Raw genomic sequence first — 27298 nt, 5'->3', positions numbered from 1 at the left:
ATAAAAATAGATAGTTAATTAATTATTATTTTTTAAGAAAAACGGTGTGTGTTATAAAAATATTTATTTATATGATCTGTGATTATAACCATGCATATTATTATTATTATTATTATTATCATTTTGAATGTTAATTTAAAATTATGAATCTTAAAATTTTGAAAATAATAGAGTCAGACTATGAGTAGTCAAAGTAATAAAGAAAAAAGATTTATCAATTTTTTATTATTTTATTTTATTTTTTTTGCGAAATCTTTCTTATAAATATTTCATTATATATTTCGATTTTCGAAGTCATAAAATATTTCAAATTCAGTCCCGTGTCTACAAAAAAGAATGAAAAATACTTCTTCTCTATGTTTAACTTCTGGAGGCAACCGAAGCCAAGCTGAATATTGCAAGGATTCGTATAAATCAGCGAATGGGGCTTCCTCGTGGGGTGAGGAGAGCAAGTGAGCGTGGGGCTGCCTCGCCCCTTGAACATGCTTTAATATTTTTCAAAAATAGTTTAAGAAACGAGTATTTTTTTCAGAAACAATACTCCTAGGCATGCCATGCAATCTAACAATTTCACTAAATGATAAATCAGCAACATGCGAAGCATCATCAGATCTATGACAAACAATGAAATGTGTCATTTTTGAAAATCTATCTACCACAACATAAATAGAATCACTCCCCTTTTTAGACCTCGGTAACCAAGAACAAAATCCATAAAAATGTCCACCCAAGGTTTACTAGGTACTATAAGTGGGGTATACAAACCATGCGGTTGGGATATAAATTTTGTCCTCTTACAAGTCACACATATATCACATATTTTCTCAACATAATGCTTCATGCGAGGTTAATAAAAATGTTCATGCAATATTTCATAAGTTTTAGTCACACTGAAGTGTCCCATTAAACCCCTGCCATGAGTAATCCACGAATAGAAGATCTAGGAATGCACAACTCATCTCCCTTAAACAAATACTCATATCTTAGATTCATAAGCGTTTAAATCAAAGCGACCAATACTTTGCACTTATATAGGTGATCTCCTATCAAGAGTATCATGTGTTACTCTACCTTATAGGTATAGGAATCATTAAAAGAAAACTTAATCTCACCACATGTTGCAAGTATTATTTACTTGGATGTTTTAGAAATGAGTGAGTAAAGATTCTAAGCACTCAAACTAATACTTAGTTGTCTCATTGAACCAAGGTTTTGGGATCTCCAATTCTTAAGGTTGGGTTACCGCTATAAATATTTTATTTTGTGGATTTTAAGCTCATTTCTCTTAGCAGTTTGTATATTTGATCTTTATTTATACTCTTTGTAAGCGGATCCGCAAGGTTTTCGTTTGAATTTACATAATCAACCGAAATAACCCCGTTTGAGATCAATTGTCTTATGGTATTGTGTCTCCGACGAATTTGTCGAGATTTACCATTGTACATACTATTTTGTGTTCTTCCTATTGCTGATTGACTGTCACAATGAATTGTAATGAAAGACACCGGTTTATTCCAACAAAGAATATCTTCTAAAAAGTTTCGAAGTCATTCGGCTTCTTCCCCAGCTTTATCTAAAGCAATGAACTCGGATTTCATAGTCGGCCGAGCTATACATGTTTGTTTCAAGGATCTCCATGACACCGCTCCTCCACCAATTGTGAACACATATCCACAAGTAAACTTGGAGTCTTTCGTGTCAGAAATCCAATTTGCATCACAATATCCTTTTATGACGGCATGATATTTTTTACACATTATTCCATAATTTGAAGCGTATTTCAAATATCGAAGCACTCTCATTTATGTTTTCCAATGATCCTCACTTGGATTACTTGTGAATCGACTTAGCTTATTTACTGTATATGCAAGATCAGAACAGATACAACTAGTTAGATTATTAAACTTGCTATTACCCTAACAAATTGTCTTGGTGTCCTAGCTCATTAAATTCATTGAGGGGATTATTAATCGTTTTGATCCAAACAAATTAAAATGATTACTTGAATTAATCATGCCGTAGACTTATATTTTGTACACATAAGCAAGTTTAAAAATAAATCAATAATTACGGTATGGAAGTAGAATAAAAATAGAAAATGACCATTTGCTCGAATTAAAAACATCAGGGTCAACTCTTGGTGTCCTACCTCATTAAATTCATTGAGTATATATATTATATAATTTTTTTTTTTGAAAAAATATATATTATATAATTAATCGTGCGTGGACTTCAATTTTAAGCTATTTTCTAAACAAAAACAAAATTATTTCAAATCCTCAAATGTAAGTGTTATTCAATTATGTTGTTCTATATTCACCACTCAAATAAAATAGTTCGGCTCTTGCACCGTTGCACGTCCTTACTAACTTTTTTATTAAGCGATTTTAAATTTTCTTATTGCAAACTTATTTGTCAAATATTTTTGTCAAATGCATTTTACAATGAAGACCACAATGTATACATTCGTATTCATGTATTATTATGTTTGTTTTATTAGGCGAAGTAATTTTAAGCTGTTTATAAATTTATGGATTATCAATTTTTAGTATGTTTAATTAGCACGTAGCATCGTATTTCTTTAATTTTAAAAACAAGCTGGAAATATGTTTGTTTTTTAATCTGCTGGAATTATGTTAAAAATAATCCAGTTGGGGTTTGAATTATTAAAAATTTCAAATTGAACTGAATAAGAAAAACAATTAGCGACATTTTGCGGATATATTGAAATTTTACTAACCTTAATTTCACTTTCATCACTTTAAAATAATACATCTATGTAATTCACTTGGGTTTTTAATTAAAAATTTTGATTGAATCGAATAAACCAAAAAAAAAAAATGGTTAACGACTTTGCGGATGTATTGACATGATTAAGCGTTTGTTAGAAATGTAATAATTTTTTAATAAAAACATGAAATGGGCGATTGATTAGAAAATCACATTTATTGGCTAAAATTAATTTCTACTCACATTTTATTTTTAATGTGTAACAAGGGAGTAAATGAGATTTATTTTTGTTCACGGAGTTAAAGTCATAAATAATTTTTACAAAACATGAGAAGATTTGAGAATTTGAGGGAGGTAAAAAACTAATAAAAATGGAATTAATTAACTTAGTTTTTTTAACTTAGATTTAAGTTAAATATAAAATGAAAATTAATGTATATGTCGTTATTAATAAAAAAAAATTATCAAATGAGCGGACGGTTTTTTCTACAAATTTGCCACCACACTATTATTTGCAGTGCAATTTGAGAATTTTTATGAAATCGCGGTTTATTTAAAACTTTAGGATAAAATGGTTTGATTTGGTCGGTTAAGACGATTTTCGAGAAAATTTGATGACCCCAGCTTCCATCTCTGTTACGTGATATGCATGAGAGTTATTTAATTAATGTTGTGGGATCGTATTTCGTCGCTGCCCGTGGTGTTGAAGTTGAAAATTTCCTCATGTTCAATGACACTTTGCATTGGTTTTCACCTTTTTGATTCGTTTGATGGACAAGTAGGTCGAGGTGATATAGGAAATGTACTCTGGAGTTGAAGCATTCTCTTGCGTGTATTATTTTGTTGTTATTATTATATATATGCTGTTAAGTGAAGACTTAGACTTTTTTTGTAATGAAAAATAAAATATACAAAAATAACTGTAATTAAATTATACTTTAAATTGAAATTCGATGTATATACATGCATCGTAGTACTCCTAATGCTGGTAATATGTACATGTCTGCGTGAGAGAGATAGTATAGCTTTCGATATCGGTTCAGTTAACCACCTCAGCCTTTAGGCCCTTTACCACTAATTTAAATTAAATTTATTTAATTTATAGGTGATAGATAACTATATTTTAAAACTCAAATTACTTTTTCCGAAATAAAATTCTCATTGGCATAACCATTTAATTATGTTATTTATGTCAATGGAGGGAAAACGTACATAAATCCCATTAATTATGAAACTAGTAATAAAATGGAAGCAAACCTATAAAAAGAAAAGATACCACCTAATCTATATATAAATATCTATATATAAATCTCAATTGTCCTTTCTTAATTGTTGTTTAATTTGTAATGTGAAAAGTCAAGGGGGTATTTTATGTCATTTTCACCAAATTAATAAAACTAATTTAATTATTTGTTGTTGCATTGATTATGGTTTTACTATTACTATTATTATTATATTTACTACTACGGAAATACATATGTTTAAACAATTGTTATCAAATTAGATTGAATTATTAATAATAACTATTACTATTATTTAAATATTATTATTAAATAATGTCTAATTGTTCTTTTTAAAATTGTTTAATATAATTAATTATGTAGGAAGAAACATGAATAGCATAAATGATTAATTATGTAGGAAGAAACATGAATTGCGTAAATGATTTTGAAAATAGATATGAAATCATATTAATACCGGATTTATTTGAAATTTAACTCATTACATATCATGCTAATGTTAACTAAATTAATTTTCATTAAAAAATATTAATATAAAATAAATTTTAAAATTTTATTTAGAATGTAATAATTGGAAATGTCTCATCAATTGTCTTTTAAAAGCAACAACATTTATTAAACCTTAATCACATTAGCTTAATTTTGTAACATATTTTTCCCAAAAACTTTTTTTGTAAAATGTTAGTATAAATTATTAAATTAGGTTAACATATGCGTATTTATGACCTCATTGAATATATCTAAAATGCAATTTTTTGAAATAGCTTTTGAATCATGAACATATGTACCATGATAAGATAATTTTAAAAAAAAAATACAGTTATTTTTTAAAATTCCTGGAATGAAGATTGTTCCAAATATATTTTTTTAGCCAAAATATATTTTTCTCTCATCATAAAAATGTATTAACTTGCTACAAGGAGTTTGTGTTCTATTAACTTCTTTTGTATTGTCAAGTATTTTTGCTTAATTAATTTTTATATCGAGTAATTATATTAATTTAAAATTTTTACGTTCATCTATTTTTGTTTTAATTAATCAATTTTGAACTGTCTTCAATTATATGAATGAATAAAAATATAGCATTGAAACAATAGAACAAGAATGAAGATTTTACAGAGCAAGATTAAAATAGGCAGTATAGTTGTTGAATCAAGATTCAAGATTCAACAACAATGAAATCATTGTTACGACAGGAAATATAATTCAGATCGGAACGCCCTCGATCGGCCGAATACTAGATAGCTAATGTTTAACATGAACTTGATTCTCGATAAACATTATCATTCAACAAACAAGCCAATAATAAAACAATTGAAGATATCATATTGTTGCTTCCGTTTTCAACTTCAAATGAAAACCCATGCATAGTAAAATTAAGCCTAAGCTTCGATTATCGAACCCCAAAAAAGACGAAAATTAGTTGATTAAATGTAAAATCAAAATATAATCAAAGGAAATTGAACCAGCAAACAACAGCAACACAGATCAAATCAAAATCCAAAGAAGAAAATTTTGATGAGAATTTATAATACATTCGATCCGTCAGTCGAGCTCGATTATCACCATAGAAGAAAACAAGCCGTGGGAGGCGGTTCAGGCAGCAGCGATGGATTCAAAGTTGCTTGATCACCGCTGCTGCTCGATTATCACCATAGAAGAAAGCAGGCCGTGTAGGAGGTTAGCTCACATTACAATCACAAACCACGTTATTGATTATTTAAGATGTGCATATTGGCATATATAAGACGCGTGCTGATTTCAAATTATCATTGTTTGCATATCTGCTCCAAACCAACAGTAACAGTATATTGGATCAAGATAATATAAACAACAGAATAAAAAAAATAGGAATACATGTTAGTTAGTGCTCACGGGAAATAATCATCAATTTTCAGGGGCCAAGATTCACTAGCAGCATGTTTTGCATCCGTGTATATAGATGGTGTTGAATATAATGCATTCATCTGGCCATACTGTTTCAGTAAACTCTCTCAGACTCATTTTATGAAATAAGATGAACACAGAATGCAATCTTGAGTCATCACAAATTTATCACACAAACTCTTCAAGTTCTGCACTGATGGCTAATTCAGGATTTAGAACAATCATTTCTAGTACAAACAAATATGCAAGGAATCCAAATAGATTCAAAGAAACTCAAACTAACTGGAACAAGTTCAAGAACACTTACAAAAGTTTAAAACAAATTCACAACGTAAATGTAGATTTGTTAAGGATTCCAATTCAAAGTTCCGCTTTTTAACTGTAAAAGATTTAAAAAAATTCAAATAGCGTGAGTTGGAAAGTGAAGAGATTAATGGATCGAAAGTTAGCTAAATTCACCAAAATAATAAAAGCAATTCACTCACCAAATCCCAGAATTGTATCTATATTCGGTTGTAGCCTCGAACAGGATAGAGCGCGTCGAGCTTCCTCCGGAGAGAAGCTTAGAAGAAAGCTCATAATGACGCCGAAATTGGCGTCGACACTCAGCAAAGAAGCGGCAGAGACTCCAGCGATTAGCCGTCGTCGGAACACTGATTGTAGTGGCCTGAATCACTCGGCCGCTTGCTGAAAACTGCAGCAGACGAATTGAAGATTGGGATGTGACGAGGGCGAATGTTGAGAAAACTGTGAGAGGTTTGATGGGGATCTAGGGTTCAATCGACTTTGAGAGTGGCCGGATAGCTGTAGTATATTTAATTAGAATTATTTCTTTAGGCAGTCTTCTTACGCTTTTTCAAATTATTTTAAAGAAAGCGTTGTAAAAGAAATAAAAAGAACTCTCATTTACAACTTTTTTAAAAAGCGTTGTGAATGACAGAATAAATGTTATCATTTATAGATTTAAAAAATAAAAAAAACTGTCATCCACAACTCTTTTTAAAAAGCGTTGTGGATGACAAAATTTTTTTTGTCTTTTATGGATTTAAAATAATAAATACAACGCTTTCTCATAAAAGCGTTGTGTTTTTTTTTTTAACAACGCTTTTTGTAAAAAGCGTTGTCTTTTAACCGTTGTTAATGACCATTTTTGTTCTAGTGATTGTTCTTTTTTAAATAGTTTAATATATAATTAATTATGTAGGAATAAACGTGAATTGCATAAATGATTAATTATGTAGGAAGAAACATGAATTGCGTAAATGATTTTGAAAATAGATATGAAATCATATCAATACCGGATTTATTTAAAATTTAACTCATTACATATCATGCTAATTTTAACTAAATTAATGTTCATTAAAAAATATTAATATAAAATAAATTTTAAAATTTTATTTTATTTTAATTTTTTACATTTTATTCAAACCCTAAATTTTATAATCTAATTTCGAATGTAATAATTCGAAATGTCTCATCAATATTTGTCTTTAAATGCAACAACATTTATTAAACCTTAATCACATTAGCTTAATTTTGTAACATATTTTTCCCAAAAACTTTTTTTGTAAAATATTAGTATAAATTATTAAATTATGTTAACATATGTGTATTTATGACCTCATTGAATATATATAAAATGTAATTTTTTGAAATAGCTTTTGAATCATGAACATATGTACCATGATAAGATAATTTTTAAAAGAAAATACAGTTATTTTTTAAAATTTCTGGAATGAAGATTGTTCCAAATATATTTTTTCAGCCAAAATATTTTTTTCTCTCATCATAAAAATGTATTCATCACTTGCTACAAGGAGTTTGTGTTCTATTAACTTCTTTTGTATTGTCATGTATTTTTGCTTAATTAATTTTTATATCGAGTAATTATATTAATTTAAAATTTTTACGTACATCTATTTTAATTTTAATTAATTAATTTTGAACTGTCTTCTATTAAATTTTACATCAAAATTAAAGAGCACGATATTTCTCTTAACATTAAATTTTATGCACGTGTTATGTTTGAGGAACTGCGAGTTTTATCCTATAATTATGTCATTTTTGTAATTTAGGTCATTTATATTATCACATTTCAATTTTAGCCCTGAAATTTTTATTTTTGGCAATTTTTGCTCTATTTCATTGGTAGTATTAATGTAACATTGTACACTTCAACACTTCACCAGCACTGTATTTGTTCAATTTCAGTACCAAGTCGGAAAAAGGACTAAAAGTATCATAAAAAACAAAGATATGTCATACTAAAATTAAAAATTTTTAGTGTTCGCATGAAATCGAATATTAATTTACAAAATATTCATTCTGATATAAAATTAACTAACAGTAATATTTAATTCTATAAAGAAAACCAGGAAAGATACCCAAAATCTAGAAGAGCTTAATTTAATGAATATTTTTTGTGGTTTTATTTTGCATTACTAAGATACTTTTGTTTCATAAGATAATTTTAATTGATAATTGTTTGTCATTATTTGTGTTTTATTTGAATTTATAATGGTGGTTTGTGTATTGGTCGAATTTTTTATTTTTAATTTAATTTCTTTTATTGATTTCCTCTGGATTGAGAAATATAATTTCTGATTTTTAAACGTATACATGTTCCAATAGGAAAAATAGTTTTTTGGTACATTAACTTATTCATTTTTAGGTTTAGGTCCATTAACTTTTTAAAATTTTGTTTTGGTATACTAAATTTTAAATTTCGCCTTTATTTTGGTCCAACGGATGATGTGGCACCGAAAAATCCTGATGTAGCATCAGAAAATGTTGGTGTGGGACTGGAAAATGCTAATATGTTAAGTTGTCACATTAGCAACCGAAAATTAAGTTACTGCACCAAAATCAAAATCTGAACTTTAATAGAGCAAAGCCAAAAAAATGAATAAGTTTATGGACAAAAAAATCATTTTCTTTGTTCTAATATATATATATATATATATATATATGAGTTTCTTTCAAGTGCCCACCTATCATGCCCATCAATGATGTGGCACTATTCTATTGGATGTGATAATATATATATATTTAAAAACTATGCATATTTTTTTGTATGTATATATTCTTAATTAGTTATTGAATTATGTAAATGTATATGCATCTTTTGTCATGTATTTACTATTTTTGTTGGGGATCGAGTGCGTGTGTAGAGGGAGAGTGAATACTCACTCTAAAAATATTTTCCTTAAATACTAAATTTTGAGTAAATATTACTTCACTCAACTAATTTTCTTAGCTTCCTAACTCAATATGAGCTACTAAATTTAGTGCGGAAAATAGCTCACTCGAGGTGATAAAGATTAAAATAATGACACTAGATTTTATGGATGTTCGAAAGCTCAATCCTTCTACATCTTCCCTTCTTCCACTTGGGAAGGAAACCCACTCCTAGATTTTCACAGAGAAGATTCTAAGTTCTTATCAAACTTCTTTCAATAATAGTGTTTGTTGCTGAGCTCGTAAACTCATATTCCCAAAACCGTAGTGCTTGACTTGTGCTCCTTAATCAGCAACTGGACTTGAGTAACCTTTTTAGGATCTCTTGAAGATCAGATATTATTTTGTCCTATCTGATTTTTCAATGTTGTATGCATCATAGGTCCCATCTGGTAAATACTTTAATGGAGACACTTTTCTTCTTAAACGGAACAATGGCTGCTGAAGTTTGAATATGTGTGCTTCAAGTTTCCAATATGTTCATTCAATTTGTCTTCATGACCATAAATGCTTCATAAGGCTCATTAAATGCATCGGACGGCTCATTAAATGCTTTGTACTTTTTCATTTAAGTTATTTTGTCAAAGTTCCGTTAATCAATGCATATGGATCTAAGAAGCTGTTGACGTCTCTGAGGACAGTTGGTAGATGTGAGATCGGTAGATGTAGACTTTAGATCGATTGATTTCTGAAGACTGGTTGAGGTAATCAAGTCGTCTAATATCTTGAAAGTGGTTGATATACTCAAATCTCTTGAGTTTCTTAGAGTAGTTGATTTTTGTATATGGGTTGAAATACTCATCCGTTGATATCTGTATATTGGTTGAGTTGGTTATGATTTGGCTGTTGATATACATACATGTTAATACAATGACATAAACAATGATATATTGTTTTGTTATCACCAAAATTTAGAAATTCAACAATTTTTTAACTTAAAAATAAAATATAATTTTTACTAACTTTAGAAATATTTACGTGTGCATATAATGATTATTATGTGACACAGTAATTTTTTTTCAAGGAGAAACTAAACTTATTTTATTAAACTTTCTTAATTATAAATTCTTTGAATATTTTTGTCTCTCTCAAATAATGTCTATCTACTTCCTTTTATCACAATAGTTTTTTTAATCTATTAATTAACCGCTCTTGAATTGTCATTTAGATTCACCTAATATTTATGTCAAGTACTTATATAAATAATTTTTAAATTATTATGTACATTTATTTTAATTACATCATTTTTGCGAGTGTTTTTCATTCAAATAGAAAATTATGTCATTATCTATGCTATGTAATTAAAATGGAGCAAGAACTTTAGACTAAAGGTGATATTTTGTTAAAAAAAATTATTATACAACATATTTCTTATATAAGCATAATATATTTTAGGGAGAAGTGTAATTTTCCTATAAGTTGGGTTATTTTGTTTTTTTGTTTTCATATAACTTGTTAAATTTTGGATTCCATCCTGTAAATTGTTTTTTTTTTTTGACTTTTTTGTTACTCGAAATCACTAAATACACTAGAGATTGCTTATTTGACAATGATGCTCTTTTACGTGTCTAACGTGATAAAAATAAAGTTTATGTTACACATTAAAAAAATTTACCTAGAGTACATTGATTTTTTTACTTTGTGATTTTGGTCCTCCATGTTTTCATATTTTAATTTTAGTCTTGTGCGAAATTTTTAGCTATTTTAGTCCATTGATGATGCATTAGCGTCACATTCGAGAAAATGGCTAAAATTGCCACACACAAAAAAACAAAAGACTAAAACTGAAATCTTACAATATAGAAGGCCGAAATCACGAAGTGACTATTTTTAGGGATTATAATGCAATTTCCCAAATAAAAATAAGGGAAACAAAAAACTTTTTCCCTCCTATATTGATGTTTTGATGATAATTTTTCTTTACTTTCCTCTTTTTTTCACCTAGATGAATTTTAATGTGTGTAATATAAATTTTATTTCAACACACATGGAATGTAGAAAACCACCGGTTTCAAATAAACCATATTCTGTAGAAAAAAGGAAAAAAAAATTCTATAGAAAAAAGGAAAAAAAACTAGAAGTTATCGGATATAAACTATATTTTGACAATCCACATAACACAAAGCCAAAATATGCTTAACTTACAAGGATAAAATTGTAAATTTTTCGTACTTCAGTTTTTGAGTTTATTTCCCTTATTTTTAATTTTGAAACTTAACAAAGTACCCATAATGAACATTATGATTTTTAAGTTATTGGTGTTATATACTTTTGTTTAATTTGAAAATAATGTCTATGACCATTGTCCATCATATATCTTTAATGTTTATTATATATATTAATAAACATACATATAATTTTAGGTTTATCACGTGCTGCATCGCACGTGCACTTTCCTAGTATATATATATATATATATATATATATATATATATATATATATATATATATATATATATATATATATCATGATAGACACATTAATTACAAGTCTTTATTATTCAAATAATGACATTAATAATGGGATCAAAGTGTATTAAACATACGACTTACCCATCCAATTATGGGTAAATAAGATCTTACCTAAGAGTTCCCCAAACAATATCTAGAGATTTATCCAGACCCCACATATATTGATTAATTTTCACAGTTGGATGAACAATAAAGACACTTTTTATACAGGTAGGTTTTATATATAAAGGTAGGTTGAAATGATCTTAAATTATCTACGGCAGCCATCGTGTCCATTTATATATAAAGGTAGGTTGAAATAAAGAGTTCCCCAAATAATGCGCAAGCCCTCCTGCACGTTTCTGCATGGCAACTCTCCTAATGAATTTCTCCGACATTTCAATGAGCAACACATCCTTGAGATTGGTTAGATGGTCGATGCCCTCTGGCAACTCCTCCATTAGTTTACAATCCCAAAGTGTCATTTTTACCAGATGAGGCATGCAACCCTTCTCCACTCTCACACTTGTCAATCTTCTTAGTTCCCGAAGACGCAGAGTCTTGAGTTTCTGAAATTTTCTGTCCTTGAAAATTAATTCTTCACCTTCATATGAAAGCATACTCAAGACTAGGTATAACAGATTGGGCAAATCTCCCAGGTGTTGTAATGGATCCTCTCTTAATCTGCTCCAGGACAAGTGTAGTTCCGTGAGCCCTTCAAGGGAATACAAGAAAATTTTTCGAAGCTCACAAACACAAGAAAAAGTTTGATATGGAAAATGCTATGAGCAAACATGGAAATAATATCATGGAAATTTGCATACCGGATAGTGGTACAACGCACACTATTCTGCGAGATGAAAGATATTTCTTGGAAATAAAACCAACAAAAACAATGGTGAATACAATATCAGGTCCTGTAGACTTGATTGAGGGTTGTGGAAAAGCACATTTTTTGTACCTAATGGTACAAAATTTTTGATAAATGATGCTTTGTATTCACCAGAATCGAAAAGAAATTTGTTGAGTTTTACTGACATATATTCTCATGGATATGATACTGAGACGATAACTGATGGAAATCAGAAATATATGTGTCTTACCACATATAAATCAGGAAAGAAATATGTGGTTGAAAAATTATCAATGCTTCCTTCTGGATTGCATTATACACATATAAGGCCAATCGAATCAAATATGGTGGTTAATAGTTCTTCAATATTAACCAATTGGCATGATCGATTGGGACATCCTGGTTCAATAATGATGCGAAGAATTATTGAAAATACGCATGGTCATCCATTGAAAGACCAGAAGATCTTTCAGAATAATAAGTTTCAATGTAAAGCATGTTCTCTTGGAAAACTTATTATAAGACCATCGCCAGCTAAAATCCAAACAGAATCACCCATATTTCTTGAACGTATTCAGGGTGATATTTGTGGGCCAATTCATCCACCATGTGGACCATTTCGATATTTTATGGTATTGATCGATGCCTCCAGCAGATGGTCACATGTATGCTTATTGTCAACTCGAAATGTGGCATTTGCAAGATTAATGGCTCAAATAATAAAATTGCGGAATCAATTTCCCGATTATACAATCAAGAAAATAAGACTTGATAATGCTGGAGAATTTACTTCCCAAACATTCAATGACTATTGTATGTCAATGGGAATTACTGTTGAACATCATGTTGCTCATGTTCATACACAGAATGGATTAGCTGAATCATTGATTAAACGTCTACAACTGATTGCTAGACCAATGATTATGAGAACAAAGCTCCCTATTTCTATATGGGGACATGCAATTTTACATGCTGCGGCATTAATTCGCATCAGACCAAGTGCATATCATAAATTCTCCCCATTGCAGCTTGCATTTGGTAAAGAACCAAATATTTCTCATTTGAGAATTTTTGGATGTATGGTGTATGTGCCTATTGCACCACCTCAACGATCAAAAATGGGTCCTCAAAGAAAAATCGGTATTTATATCGGTTATGATAGCCCATCAATCATTCGATATCTTGAGCCTCAGACAGGCGATGTGTTTACAACACGTTTTGCTGATTGTCATTTTAATGAAGAAATCTTTCCAATGTTAGGGGGAGAAAAGAAACACATCGAAAAAGAAATCACATGGTATGTACCATCATTGTTACATTTGGATCCAAGGACCAAACAATGTGAGAAAGATGTACAGCAAATTGTGCACTTGCAAAGAATTGCAAATCAAATGCCAGATGCATTTGCAGACACAAAAGGGGTAACAAAATCATATATACATGCTGTAAATGCCCCTGCTCGAATTGAAATTCCAAAGAAACAAATTGAAGACACTCATGATGTCATAAAACGCTTGAAGCGTGGAAGGCCAGTCGGTTCCAAGGATAAAAATCCTCGGAAAAAAAAAGGCATAGAGAAACACGATGATCATAAAATAGAAAATGGTGTTCCAGAAGAAACGCCTGATGATGAAAATGTTCTGTCAGAACCACAAACTGACGAGAATCGTGAAATCTCTATCAATTATATTAATACTGGAAAAATATGGAACCGAAAAGACATAGAAAATATTGATGAGATATTTTCTTATAATGTGGCTTGTGACATCATAAATGAAAATGAGGATCATGAACCAAAATCTTTTGGTGAATGTAAAACTCGTCATGATTGGGCCAAATGGAAAGATGTCATCCAGGTTGAATTGGATTCGCTGAATAAACGTAATGTTTTTGGACCTATAGTCCTCACACCTGAAGGTGTAAAACCTGTTGGATACAAATGGGTTTTTATTCGAAAAAGAAATGAGAAAAATGAAATAGTCAGATATAAATCTAGACTTGTTGCACAAGGTTTTTCTCAAAGGTCTGGAATTGATTATGAAGAAACGTATTCTCCTGTTATGGATGCAATTACGTTTCGATATTTGATTAGTTTGGCAGTGTCTGAAAATTTGGAAATGTGTCTTATGGATGTTGTTACAGCATACTTATACGGATCACTTGATAGTGATATATACATGAAAATCCCTGAAGGATTTAAGATGTCTGAAGCACAAAGTTCAAAACCCAGAGAATTTTATTCTGTAAAATTGCAAAGATCATTATATGGGTTAAAACAATCCGGCCGAATGTGGTATAATCGACTAAGTGAGCACTTGATGAAAAAGGGATATGTAAATGATCCAATATGCCGTTGTGTTTTCATCAAGAAAACAACATCCGGATGTGTAATTATTGCTGTATATGTTGATGATTTAAATATCATTGGAACAAATAAAGAAATTCAAGAAGTTATGATGTACTTGAAAGAAGAATTCGAAATGAAGGATCTTGAAAAAACCAAGTATTGTCTGGGTTTGCAAATTGAACAAAAAGAATGTGGAATTTTTGTTCACAAGGCAAATTATACAGAAAAGATCCTTAAACGTTTTAATATGGATAAATCAAATCCATTAAGTACTCCAATGGTTGTAAGATCATTAAACATAGAAAAAGATCCATTTCGTCCATGTGAAGGTGATGAAGTTATTCTTGGTCCTGAAGTACCATATCTAAGTGCCATTGGTGCCCTTATGTATCTTGCAAATTGCACTAGACCTGATATATCTTTTGCTATAAATTTATTGGCAAGATTCAGTTCATATCCAACAAAAAGGCACTGGAACGGAATTAAACATATATTCCGTTATCTACGAGGAACGACAGATTTGGGACTTTTGTACTCAAAAGACACCAATCAAAGTATCATTGGTTATGCTGATGCTGGATATTTATCTGATCCACATAAGGCACGTTCCCAAACCGGATATGTATTTACTCGTGGAGGCACCGCAATTTCTTGGCGTTCACAGAAACAAACACTCGTAACAACTTCATCAAATCACGCCGAGATTATTGCATTACATGAAGCAAGTCGTGAATGTGTATGGTTAAAATCAATGACACAACATATCCAAACTTCTTGTGGATTATCAGTAGACAAGAAGCCTGTGACGTTATATGAAGACAATGCTGCATGTATTTCTCAAATGAAAGAAGGATACATCAAAAGTGACAGAACAAAACATATCCCCCCAAAATTCTTTGCCTACACTCAAGAGCTTGAGAAGAATAAAGATATTGATATCTGTTACATTCAATCAAGTGAGAACTCATCAGATCTCTTCACAAAGGCACTTCCCACGACGATATTCAGAAAGCATATATACAACATTGGGATGCGCAATCTACGGAATATGTGAAGAATCACTCATATTAACATGAGGGGGAGTTTACGTGGCTGCACTCTTTTTTCCTTGCTATGGTTTTTATCCCACTGGGTTTTTCCTAGTAAGGTTTTTAACGAGGCAGCATAAACAAGTAATAAAGACAGTCATCATATCACGATCATCATCACAAGGGGGAGTATTGTAAATTATATATTAAAATTAGATTGAAAATTATTGTGATGGTGATGTGATGATATTTTTAATTTTTGAATATGTAATGGATGACATATTTATTTCTTGGACATTTCTCAATTGATGGTCTATAAATAGACCTCAATATTTGTGAAGAAAATACACAATTTTAGAGCGAAGAATTATAAAGTTTAGTGTTTGATATATTTTAAGTTTTTGGAATTTTTACTTTTTACTATAAATTTTTACTTTTTCACAACAGTATCAAAGTTTATTAAACATACGACTTACCCATCCAATTATCTACTTCAGCCATCGTGTCCTTTTATTATTGACACGTACCCTAACTTGAGAAACATGCGCTAGCTTACGCTCAACCCCTTTCTGCATATTTTTAATTTTGAAACTTAACAAAGTACCCATAATGAACATTATGATTTTTAAGTTATTGGTGTTATATACTTTTGTTTAATTTGAAAATAATGTCTATGACCATTGTCCATCATATATCTTTAATGTTTATTATATATATTAATAAACATACATATAATTTTAGGTTTATCACGTGCTGCATCGCACGTGCACTTTCCTAGTATATATATATATATATATATATATATATATATATATCATGATAGACACATTAATTACAAGTCTTTATTATTCAAATAATGACATTAATAATGGGATCAAAGTGTATTAAACATACGACTTACCCATCCAATTATGGGTAAATAAGATCTTACTTAAGAGTTCCCCAAACAATATCTAGAGATTTATCCAGACCCCACATATATTGATTAATTTTCACAGTTGGATGAACAATAAAGACACTTTTTATACAGGTAGGTTTTATATATAAAGGTAGGTTGAAATGATCTTAAATTATCTACGGCAGCCATCGTGTCCATTTATATATAAAGGTAGGTTGAAATAAAGAGTTCCCCAAATAATGCGCAAGCCCTCCTGCACGTTTCTGCATGGCAACTCTCCTAATGAATTTCTCCGACATTTCAATGAGCAACACATCCTTGAGATTGGTTAGATGGTCGATGCCCTCTGGCAACTCCTCCATTAGTTTACAATCCCGAAGTGTCATTTTTACCAGATGAGGCATGCAACCCTTCTCCACTCTCACACTTGTCAATCTTCTTAGTTCCCGAAGATGCAGAGTCTTGAGGTTCTGAAATTTTCTGTCCTTGAAAATTAATTCTTCACCTTCATATGAAAGTTGGCCCATGTATAGGAATAACAGATTGGGCAAATCTCCCAGGTGTTGTAATGGATCCTCTCTTAATCTGCTCCAGCTCAAGTGTAGTTCCGTGAGCCCTTCAAGGGAATACACCCATTGAGGAAACTTCTCCATACGTCCCCTCAGAATGACTTTACTAAGAAATGGCAAAGGCGAAGAAGAAGATAAAGAGTAATGTGCGCAGTTTGGTAAGTTTCCCTAATGAGGAGCAAAGATCCTTTCCGTCTTCTCTTCTCAGCTTTGTAATGCCTAATCTTGGCAGTTGAGTTAGCTTCCCTATTTCCCGCACTATTTTTATGCCATCTGCTGCTTCATCTGCATCTATAAAACAAAGCTTTTGTAAGCATGTCAAGTTGCATCCTATTGAATACGGAGCCTTCAAGGTTCTTGCAATAGAATGAAAAGTTTTTATATCTCCGTATGTGTATACAAGTAGATGGCGAAGCTTGTGAAGTTTCAGAATCTCAATGGGCAATTCGGTCACTTTGGATTTCTTGAGATCTAAGGTCTCTAAGTTTTCAAGATTTCCGATTGATTTTGGAATGAGTTTGATGTTTGTCCTCCTTAAGCCGAGATATGTGAGGTAATAGAGTTGGAACACTTCAGTTGGGATGCTTTCTATTGGAGCTCCTCTTATATCTAAAATTTTCAATAGTCTACAACGACCCCCCAAAACCTTTTGGAACATCATCATTCCAGATTCTGAATCTGCAAAGTACTCCAACCAAAACAAAGAGCGAAGATACTTAAAGTTGCAGCTTTCCTTTGTTGAAGTACTAATTGCCATGCGTCGGATCTTATCAGGACAGCTCATTTCTTCTCCACAGGCTACTGTGAGAAGATTTTGTTCTTTTGATTTTGAAATGATGAAGTTTCGTAGAATGTCATGGATACGAAACTTTCTTGGCCTTCCATCTTGATATGTATCTGCTACCTGGATTAGACTTCTGTTGAGAAGCTCGTTAAGGTAGGACTCTGCCACTTCTTCTGGTGTATTTCCCTCTTTTGCCACCACGAAACCTTCTGTTATCCATAGTCGAATTATTTTCCACTTTAAGAGCAATTCATCTTCTGGAAAAATGCTCAAATATAAGAAGCAAGCTTTGAGATAGTAGGGCAGGTCGTAATAGCTAAGAGACAGCAATTTGTTCATTCCTTTGAGAGAGTCCTCTTGTGATTCGACACCAATCTTACGCTCAAACATTTTCCAATCTTCAAGATTGTTGTCTTTGGTTGCTAAGAGGCCGCCAATAACTACAATTGCAAGCGGCAAGCCCTCACATCTTCGTAAAATACTTCTTGAGATTTCAGTTAAATACAGGGGACATGAATTACGCGGAAATGCCTTTCTGTAAAACAACTCTTCCGATTTTTCAGGAGCCAAACAATTTAAATGATACAGATGATCATTTTTCTCGCAACAGGCAACATTGCCTACTTCTTCCAAACGTGTGGTGATGATGATGCGTCCACGAGCACTCGTTCTTGGAAATGCGCGTCTAATGGATTCCCATGCACCGACTTTCCAAACATCATCAAGGACAATCAAGTAAGTTTTATCCTTGAGAAACTCATGAACATACTCTTTCATTTTGGCACCAGTCATTGCTTCCAGAATTTGAGGCCGTGGAAGGTTGATTTCATTAGCAAGATCTTTAATCATTTCTCGCAAAAGATGCTCCAAGTTGAAGTTTTCTGAAACAGTAATCCACACATGGCTATTGAAATTGGCCTTCACCGATGCATCATCGTAGATCTTTTTAACAAGGGTTGTTTTACCCAAACCACCCATGCCTACCACTGAAATGACCTTAAGCCCATCATCATCACTCTGCATAAGCCAATCTAAAAGTTGTTTCTTTGGCTTTTCGATGCCCACGACCTCTGCTTCTTCCAATAGAAGCGCATCACCTCGAGTGTCATATGTTTTATTGCTTGATCGTTCATTCATATCATTGTACACGTCTTTGAATCTCTCGCGACTCTTGGAAACATTTTCCAGTCTCAACTTGATAATTTGGAATTCAGAAGCAATTCGATGGCGGGATCTCAAATTTTTCATCGAGCAATACATCTTTTTTATGTACCGATTCAACCAACTCGTGTCACGACGTTGATAGGAAAATCGGAGCATGTACATGGCAAGAACATCTTCAGTGTCGTAAGTGATTTCACGCACTTGCTTGACCCATTCTTTGAGTAGCTCATCGCTTTCTTCTTTTGCATCAGCAGCTCGAAGGAAGGCCCTCATGTGTCCCAATTCATCTCGAATGTAGACTGCATTATTTCCAATCCCTCCAAGCAATTTTCGCTCCTCTAAGAGCAACACAGTAAGCTGATCCAAGAGAAAAGATACTGCACTCTCTGCCATTTTTTGCTTCTTCGAGTCCTTTCAAAATATTGTTATGCTGCAAAATATAAAGATTACAAGGAAATATTCTCAATTAATATCTATTCTAGAACTAGAAATTCAGTTTTTAAAAAGATGCGACCTTTACGTCAAAATGAGTGCTCTACTTTACTTCAAGTACTACTCTACTTCAAGTCGTGAACGAGATCGAGCTAGATTGAGTATCAATGGAGGTTGAGATTTCTTGATTGTATTAGCCAAAATTGGATTTTTAACATTTATGCTCAATTCATTCGCCTAAGACAAACCCATATTAATTGGAGGAAAATAAACCTACCTTATTCCCTTGTACTAACTATCGATTATGCAATCACACTCGTTGATTCTCATTCTGCCTTTTCTCTACTCAATTTAAAAAATATAATATTAATATAGATCAAGGTCAGTTTTTTTTCAAAAATAAAAATATTTTTTTTATCTCACTATAAAAAATCATACCAAACACAATATTATTTTATCACTTTATATTACATTACTATATCAATAATTTTTTTTTATCATTTATATATTTATCATTTAATAATCTCATTTTATTAAATGAACTAGAAAACTTACCTGGATGATCAGATGTACATTTAATTTTTCGGCCAAAAAGAGGATTCGTGATCAAAGTATATACACAGATCTGGTTCTTGCTGATCATTTGGAGAAAGAACAATAAATTAAATATTATTCTTATATTAACAAATATTTTATACATGCGCAAACATACATACATAAGTTGAAGAAGCACATCGATGAGATAGCCTATGGGAGTAATTGATCGGAGACTCGCAGCACTACTGAATTGCAATTTTTTATTTCATCCACATAAAAAGAGAAAAAATATCGCAATTAATGTTGCAAGCTGTATTTGTTGAATTATTGGTGTGCTCTTTACCAACAGTCTAGATTGTGACTTATCAGAGAACGACCAAAACCCAACCGGTCAACCACTCAAATTATTTATTTATTTTTTTGTGACTTATCAAAAAACGACCTACCAACTACTCAAATTATTTATTTTTTTATGACGTTGAAACCCATAATCGTTATTTTTTTGTGTGAACGTAAGTCTCGAATTAACACAATAGTTTACAAACGTATAATTCACCTATTACATTAGGGGTGTCAAAATTCAACCCAATCCGTCAACCCGACACGACTAGGGGTGTCAATCGGGTCGGGTGGGTCGGGTTTCGGGTTAACCCGCAATTTTTTTTTTTCAACCCGAACCCGAAGCAACCTGAAAACCCCCAACCCGAACACGAACCCGCCTAACCCGACTCAACCCGCCTAATCCGCCTAACCCGAATTTTATTTATTTTTTTAATTTTTTTGAAAAAATTAATGAAAATAATTCGAAAAAATAAAAATAATAATAATAATATTTAAATTTAAATACATAATGACAAAATCTCTGATTTAAATTTGAAAGTTTAATTGTAAAAAATTAAAATTATATTTACTAAATCAAATAAACAATTGTTTAAAAAATAAAAAAATGTACAAAATAAATATTAAATGATAAAAATTTATCATATAAATATACAATAAATTTTGTTCAAACAAACTATATATAAAAATATATGTAATATTTTCCAAAAAAAAAAAAATTCGTGCCAACCCGCGACCCAACCCGAACCCGCCTAACCTAGCACTAACCCGAACCCACTCAACCCGAACCCGAAAAACCCCAACCCAAACCTGATTTTTTTCGTATTGGTTCGTGTCGGGTTGACGGGCCGTGTTGCATTTTGACACCCCTAGACACGATTCAACCCGAAAAATATCAGGTTAGGGTTGGGGGTTTTTGGGTTTGGGTCGAATCGGATTGACCCAAAAACTAAACCGAAAAAATTAATCGGGTTTCGGTTGGGTTAGGATCAATCCGGGTTGACCCGAAATAACCCGAAACTTTTAATTATTATTATTTTTATATAAAATTAAGATAGATTTACTACATTTTTATACGTTGTATGCTTGAAAAAAAATTATTATATATTGATATAATATATTTTCTAAATTTAATGTTTATTTTGTACAATTTTTATTTTTTAAAATATTTTTTTATTTTTTGTATTAAATATTAAGTATACTTTAAATTTGTTATAACTAAAAGTTCAAATTTAAATTATATATAAGTTTAGATTTTGTTATTATGTGTTTTAAATTAAATATTATTATTATTTTTGTGTTTTTTGAATTTTTATTTAATAATTTTGTTTTAAAAAAATCGGGTTGGTTCGGGTTGGTCGGGTTCGGGTTCGGGTTTGGGTGGTTTGGGTTGGGCATTTTTGGGTTGATTCGGGTTCGGGTCGAGTTCGAATTGAAGAAATTTTTAGAATTATTTTCGTCAAACCTACCGGGCCCACCTGAATTAACACCCCTATTAATTACACTAACTTGGACACTCCAAGTGATGCTCAAATTAATTTATTGCATGTGTATTATACATACGGAACAAAAGTTTAAGGAATCTTAGATTTTTTTTTATAATTTTTTATTATATTTTTATGTACTAGTAAAATGCACGTGCGATGCACGTGATGTCACTTTGTTTTTATAATATATATTTATTATTTTTTATAATAATTATATTTAGTTAGATTTTCACGGCCTCATGATAAAAGTCATATTTGAATTATTAATTATGAAAATCAACTGAAATAATATAATAATTATTAACAAGTTTTCACATGTCCGTCTTATTATTGATATTTGAAAATATAATGATTCAAACTAAAATTAATGATAATTAAATAAATAATTTAATCATTAAATTACTAAACTATTATATTAAAAAATTACTAAACTACTAAGTTATTTATTATTTTAACTCTTTAATTATATTTTTTTAAATATAATTTTTATTATAAATTATTAAAATATAAATAAGAATACATTTTTCAACAAAAAATCATATAAAATAACGAAAAAAATACAATTTTGATATTTTTATTTGTATAAATGTTTCGTTTTTTGTTCTATTAATGATAAATTTGTATTTTCAGTCTTATAACTCCTCTTTTTTTTGTTTTTGGTCATGTTACAGTATATTTTCATTTGTATTCATGTAGCTTCTATAATGTTTTTATTTTTTTTGTCAATTAAATCACACTCGTTGTTTCTCATTCTGCCTTTTCTCTACACCCCACAAATAAAAAAAAAAAAAAGCCTATTTCTACTCAATTTAAAAAATATAATATTAATATAGATCAAGGTCAGTTTTTTTTCAAAAATAAATTTTTTTTTTATCTCACTATAAAAACTCATACCAAACACAATATTATTTTATCACTTTATATTACATTACTATATCAATAATTTTTTTTTATCATTTATATATTAATCATTTAATAATCTCATTTTATTAAATGAACTAGAAAACTTACCTGGATGATCAGATGTACATTTAATTTTTCGGCCAAAAAGAGGATTCGTGATCAAAGTATATACACAGATCTGGTTCTTGCTGATCATTTGGAGAAAGAACAATAAATTAAATATTATTCTTATATTAACAAATATTTTATACATGCGCAAACATACATACATAAGTTGAAGAAGCACATCGATGAGATAGCCTATGGGAGTAATTGATCGGAGACTCGCAGCACTACTGAATTGCAATTTTTTATTTCATCCACATAAAAAGAGAAAAAATATCGCAATTAATGTTGCAAGCTGTATTTGTTGAATTATTGGTGTGCTCTTTACCAACAGTCTAGATTGTGACTTATCAGAGAACGACCAAAATCCAACCGGTCAACCACTCAAATTATTTATTTATTTTTTTGTGACTTATCAAAAAACGACCTACCAACTACTCAAATTATTTATTTTTTTATGACGTTGAAACCCATAATCGTTATTTTTTTGTGTGAACGTAAGTCTCGAATTAACACAATAGTTTACAAACGTATAATTCACCTATTACATTAGGGGTGTCAAAATTCAACCCAATCCGTCAACCCGACACGACTAGGGGTGTCAATCGGGTCGGGTGGGTCGGGTTTCGGGTTAACCCGCAATTTTTTTTTTCAACCCGAACCCGAAGCAAATTGAAAAACCCCAACCCGAACACGAACCCGCCTAACCCGACTCAACCCGCCTAATCAGCCTAACCCGAATTTTATTTATTTTTTTAATTTTTTTAAAAAAATTAATGAAAATAATTCGAAAAAATAAAAATAATAATAATAATATTTAAATTTAAATACATAATGACAAAATCTCCGATTTAAATTTGAAAGTTTAATTGTAAAAAATTAAAATTATATTTACTAAATCAAATAAACAATTGTTTAAAAAATAAAAAAATGTACAAAATAAATATTAAATGATAAAAATTTATCATATAAATATACAATAAATTTTGTTCAAATAAACTATATATAAAAATATATGTAATATTTTCCAAAAAAAAAAAAATTCGGGCCAACCCGCGACCCAACCCGAACCCGCCTAACCTAGCACTAACCCGAACCCACTCAACCCGAGCCCGAAAAACCCCAACCCAAACCTGATTTTTTTCGTGTTGGTTCGTGTCGGGTTGACGGGCCGTGTTGCATTTCGACACCCCTAGACACGATTCAACCCGAAAAATATCAGGTTAGGGTTGGGGGTTCTTGGGTTTGGGTCGAATCGGATTGACCCAAAAACTAAACCGAAAAAATTAATCGGGTTTCGGTTGGGTTAGGATCAATCCGGGTTGACCCGAAATAACCCGAAACTTTTAATTATTATTATTTTTATATAAAATTAAGATAGATTTACTACATTTTTATACGTTGTATGCTTGAAAAAAAATTATTATATATTGATATAATATATTTTCTAAATTTAATGTTTATTTTGTACAATTTTTATTTTTTAAAATATTTTTTTATTTTTTGTATTAAATATTAAGTATACTTTAAATTTGTTATAACTAAAAGTTCAAATTTAAATTATATATAAGTTTAGATTTTGTTATTATGTGTTTTAAATTAAATATTATTATTATTTTTGTGTTTTTTGAATTTTTATTTAATAATTTTGTTTTAAAAAAATCGGGTTGGTTCGGGTTGGTCGGGTTCGGGTTCGGGTTTGGGTTGGGCATTTTTGGGTTGATTCGGGTTCGGGTCGAGTTCGAATTGAAGAAATTTTTAGAATTATTTTCGTCAACCCTACCCGAACCTACCGGGCCCACCTGAATTAACACCCCTATTAATTACACTAACTTGGACACTCCAAGTGATGCTCAAATTAATTTATTGCATGTGTATTATACATACGGAACAAAAGTTTAAGGAATCTTTGATTTTTTTTTACAATTTTTTATTATATTTTTATGTACTAGTAAAATGCACGTGCGATGCACGTGATGTCACTTTGTTTTTATAATATATATTTATTATTTTTTATAATAATTATATTTAGTTAGATTTTCACGGCCTCATGATAAAAGTCATATTTGAATTATTAATTATGAAAATCAACTGAAATAATATAATAATCATTAACAAGTTTTCACATGTCCGTCTTATTATTGATATTTGAAAATATAATGATTCAAACTAAAATTAATGATAATTAAATAAATAATTTAATCATTAAATTACTAAACTATTATATTAAAAAATTACTAAACTACTAAGTTATTTATTATTTTAACTCTTTAATTATATTTTTTTAAATATAATTTTTATTATAAATTATTAAAATATAAATAAGAATACATTTTTCAACAAAAAATCATATAAAATAACGAAAAAAATACAATTTTGATATTTTTATTTGTATAAATGTTTCGTTTTTTGTTCTATTAATGATAAATTTGTATTTTCAGTCTTATAACTCCTCTTTTTTTTGTTTTTGGTCATGTTACAGTATATTTTCATTTGTATTCATGTAGCTTCTATATTGTTTTTATTTTTTTTTGTCAATTAAATCACACTCGTTGTTTCTCATTCTGCCTTTTCTCTACACCCCACAAATAAAAAAAAAAAAAAATCCTATTTTTACTCAATTTAAAAAATATAATATTAATATAGATCAAGGTCAGTTTTTTTTCAAAAATAAATTTTTTTTTTTATCTCACTATAAAAACTCATACCAAACACAATATTATTTTATCACTTTATATTACATTACTATATCAATAATTTTTTTTTATCATTTATATATTAATCATTTAATAATCTCATTTTATTAAATGAACTAGAAAACTTACCTGGATGATCAGATGTACATTTAATTTTTCGGCCAAAAAGAGGATTCGTGATCAAAGTATATACACAGATCTGGTTCTTGCTGATCATTTGGAGAAAGAACAATAAATTAAATATTATTCTTGTATTAACAAATATTTTATACATGCGCAAACATACATACATAAGTTTAAGAAGCACATCGATGAGATAGCCTATGGGAGTAATTGATCGGAGACTCGCAGCACTACTGAATTGCAATTTTTTATTTCATCCACATAAAAAAAGAAAAAAATATCGCAATTAATGTTGCAAGCTGTATTTGTTGAATTATTGGTGTGCTCTTTACAAACAGTCTAGATTGTGACTTATCAGAGAACGACCAAAACCCAACCGGTCAACCACTCAAATTATTTATTTATTTTTTGTGACTTATCAAAAAACGACCCCAACTACTCAAATTATTTATTTTTTTATGACGTTGAAACCCATAATAGTTATTTTTTTGTGTGTAAGTAAGTTTCAAATTAACACAATAGCTTACAAACTTATAATTTATCTATTACATTAGGGATGTCAAAACTCAACCCAACCCGTCAACCCGACACGACTAGAGGTGTCAATCGGGTCGGGTGGGTCGGGTTTCGGGTTAACCCGCAAATTTTTTTATCAACCCGAACCCGAAGCAACCCGAAAACCCCCTACCCGAACACGAACCCGTCTAACCCGACTCAACCCGCCTAACCCGAATTTTATTTATTTTTAAATTTTTTTTAAAATTTAATGAAAATAATTAAAAAATAAAAAATAATAATAATATTTAAATTTAAACACATAATGACAAAATCTCCGATTTAAATTTGAAAGTTTAATTGTAAAAAATTAAAATTATATTTACTAAATCAAATAAACAATTGTTTAAAAAATAAAAAAATGTACAAAATAAATATTAAGTGATAAAAATTTATCATATAAATGTACAATAAATTTTGTTCAAACATACAATATATTAAAATATATGTAATATTTTCCACAAAAAAAAAATCGGGTCAACCCGCAACCCAACCCGAACCCGCCTAACCTAGCACTAACCCGAACCCACCCAACCCGAACCCGAAAAACCCCAACCCAAACCTGATTTTTTTTCGTGTTGGTTCGTGTCGGGTTGACGGGTCGTGTTGCATTTTGACACCCCTAGACACGACCCAACCCAAAAAATATCAGGTTAGGGTTGGGGGTTCTTGGGTTTGGGTCGAATCAGATTGACCCAAAAGCTAAATCGAAAAAATTAATCGGGTTTGAGTTGGGTTAGGGTTGACCCGAAATAACCCGAAACTTTTAATTATTATTATTTTTATATAAAATTAAGATAGATTTACTACAATTTTATACGTTGTATGCTTGAAAAAAAATTATTATATATTGATATAATAGATTTCTAAATTTAATGTTTATTTTGTACAATTTTTTTTTTTAAATTTTTTTTTTTTTGTATTAACTATTA

General features: G+C 30.3%; 1 protein-coding gene across 4 annotated transcripts; it reads right to left on the bottom strand.

The window, feature by feature from the left end:
- Positions 1-16712: 16712 nt before the first annotated feature.
- Positions 16713-26002, bottom strand: LOC140891285 (disease resistance protein RPM1-like). Of its 4 annotated transcripts, none has more exons than XM_073299703.1 (3): positions 25979-26002; positions 20177-20256; positions 16713-19619 (listed from the first exon to the last, which is right to left on the bottom strand). In XM_073299703.1, the coding sequence occupies exon 3, from the start codon at positions 19580-19582 to the stop codon at positions 17348-17350; it is 2235 nt and encodes a 744-aa protein (XP_073155804.1). In that variant the 5' UTR covers positions 19583-19619; positions 20177-20256; positions 25979-26002; the 3' UTR covers positions 16713-17347. The 4 variants fall into 4 exon arrangements, with proteins under 4 accessions (XP_073155804.1, XP_073155802.1, XP_073155803.1 ...); XM_073299701.1 differs by lacking the exon at positions 25979-26002 and adding an exon at positions 20338-20470; XM_073299702.1 differs by lacking the exon at positions 25979-26002 and having other exon boundaries at positions 20177-20327.
- Between the last annotated feature and the right edge of the window lie 1296 nt (positions 26003-27298).

This window comes from Henckelia pumila, chromosome 3 (assembly GCF_033568475.1).
Source record: "Henckelia pumila isolate YLH828 chromosome 3, ASM3356847v2, whole genome shotgun sequence".
In the NCBI taxonomy this organism is placed as follows: domain Eukaryota; kingdom Viridiplantae; phylum Streptophyta; class Magnoliopsida; order Lamiales; family Gesneriaceae; genus Henckelia; species Henckelia pumila.
The sequence above is the reverse complement of the archived record's forward strand: the minus strand, read 5'-3'. Positions and strand labels throughout refer to the sequence as shown.

Excerpts from the sequence above, each read along its gene's own strand:
- LOC140891285 (XM_073299703.1), bottom strand. The coding sequence starts at position 19,582 with ATGGCAGAGAGTGCAGTATCTTTTCTCTTGGATCAGCTTACTGTGTTG.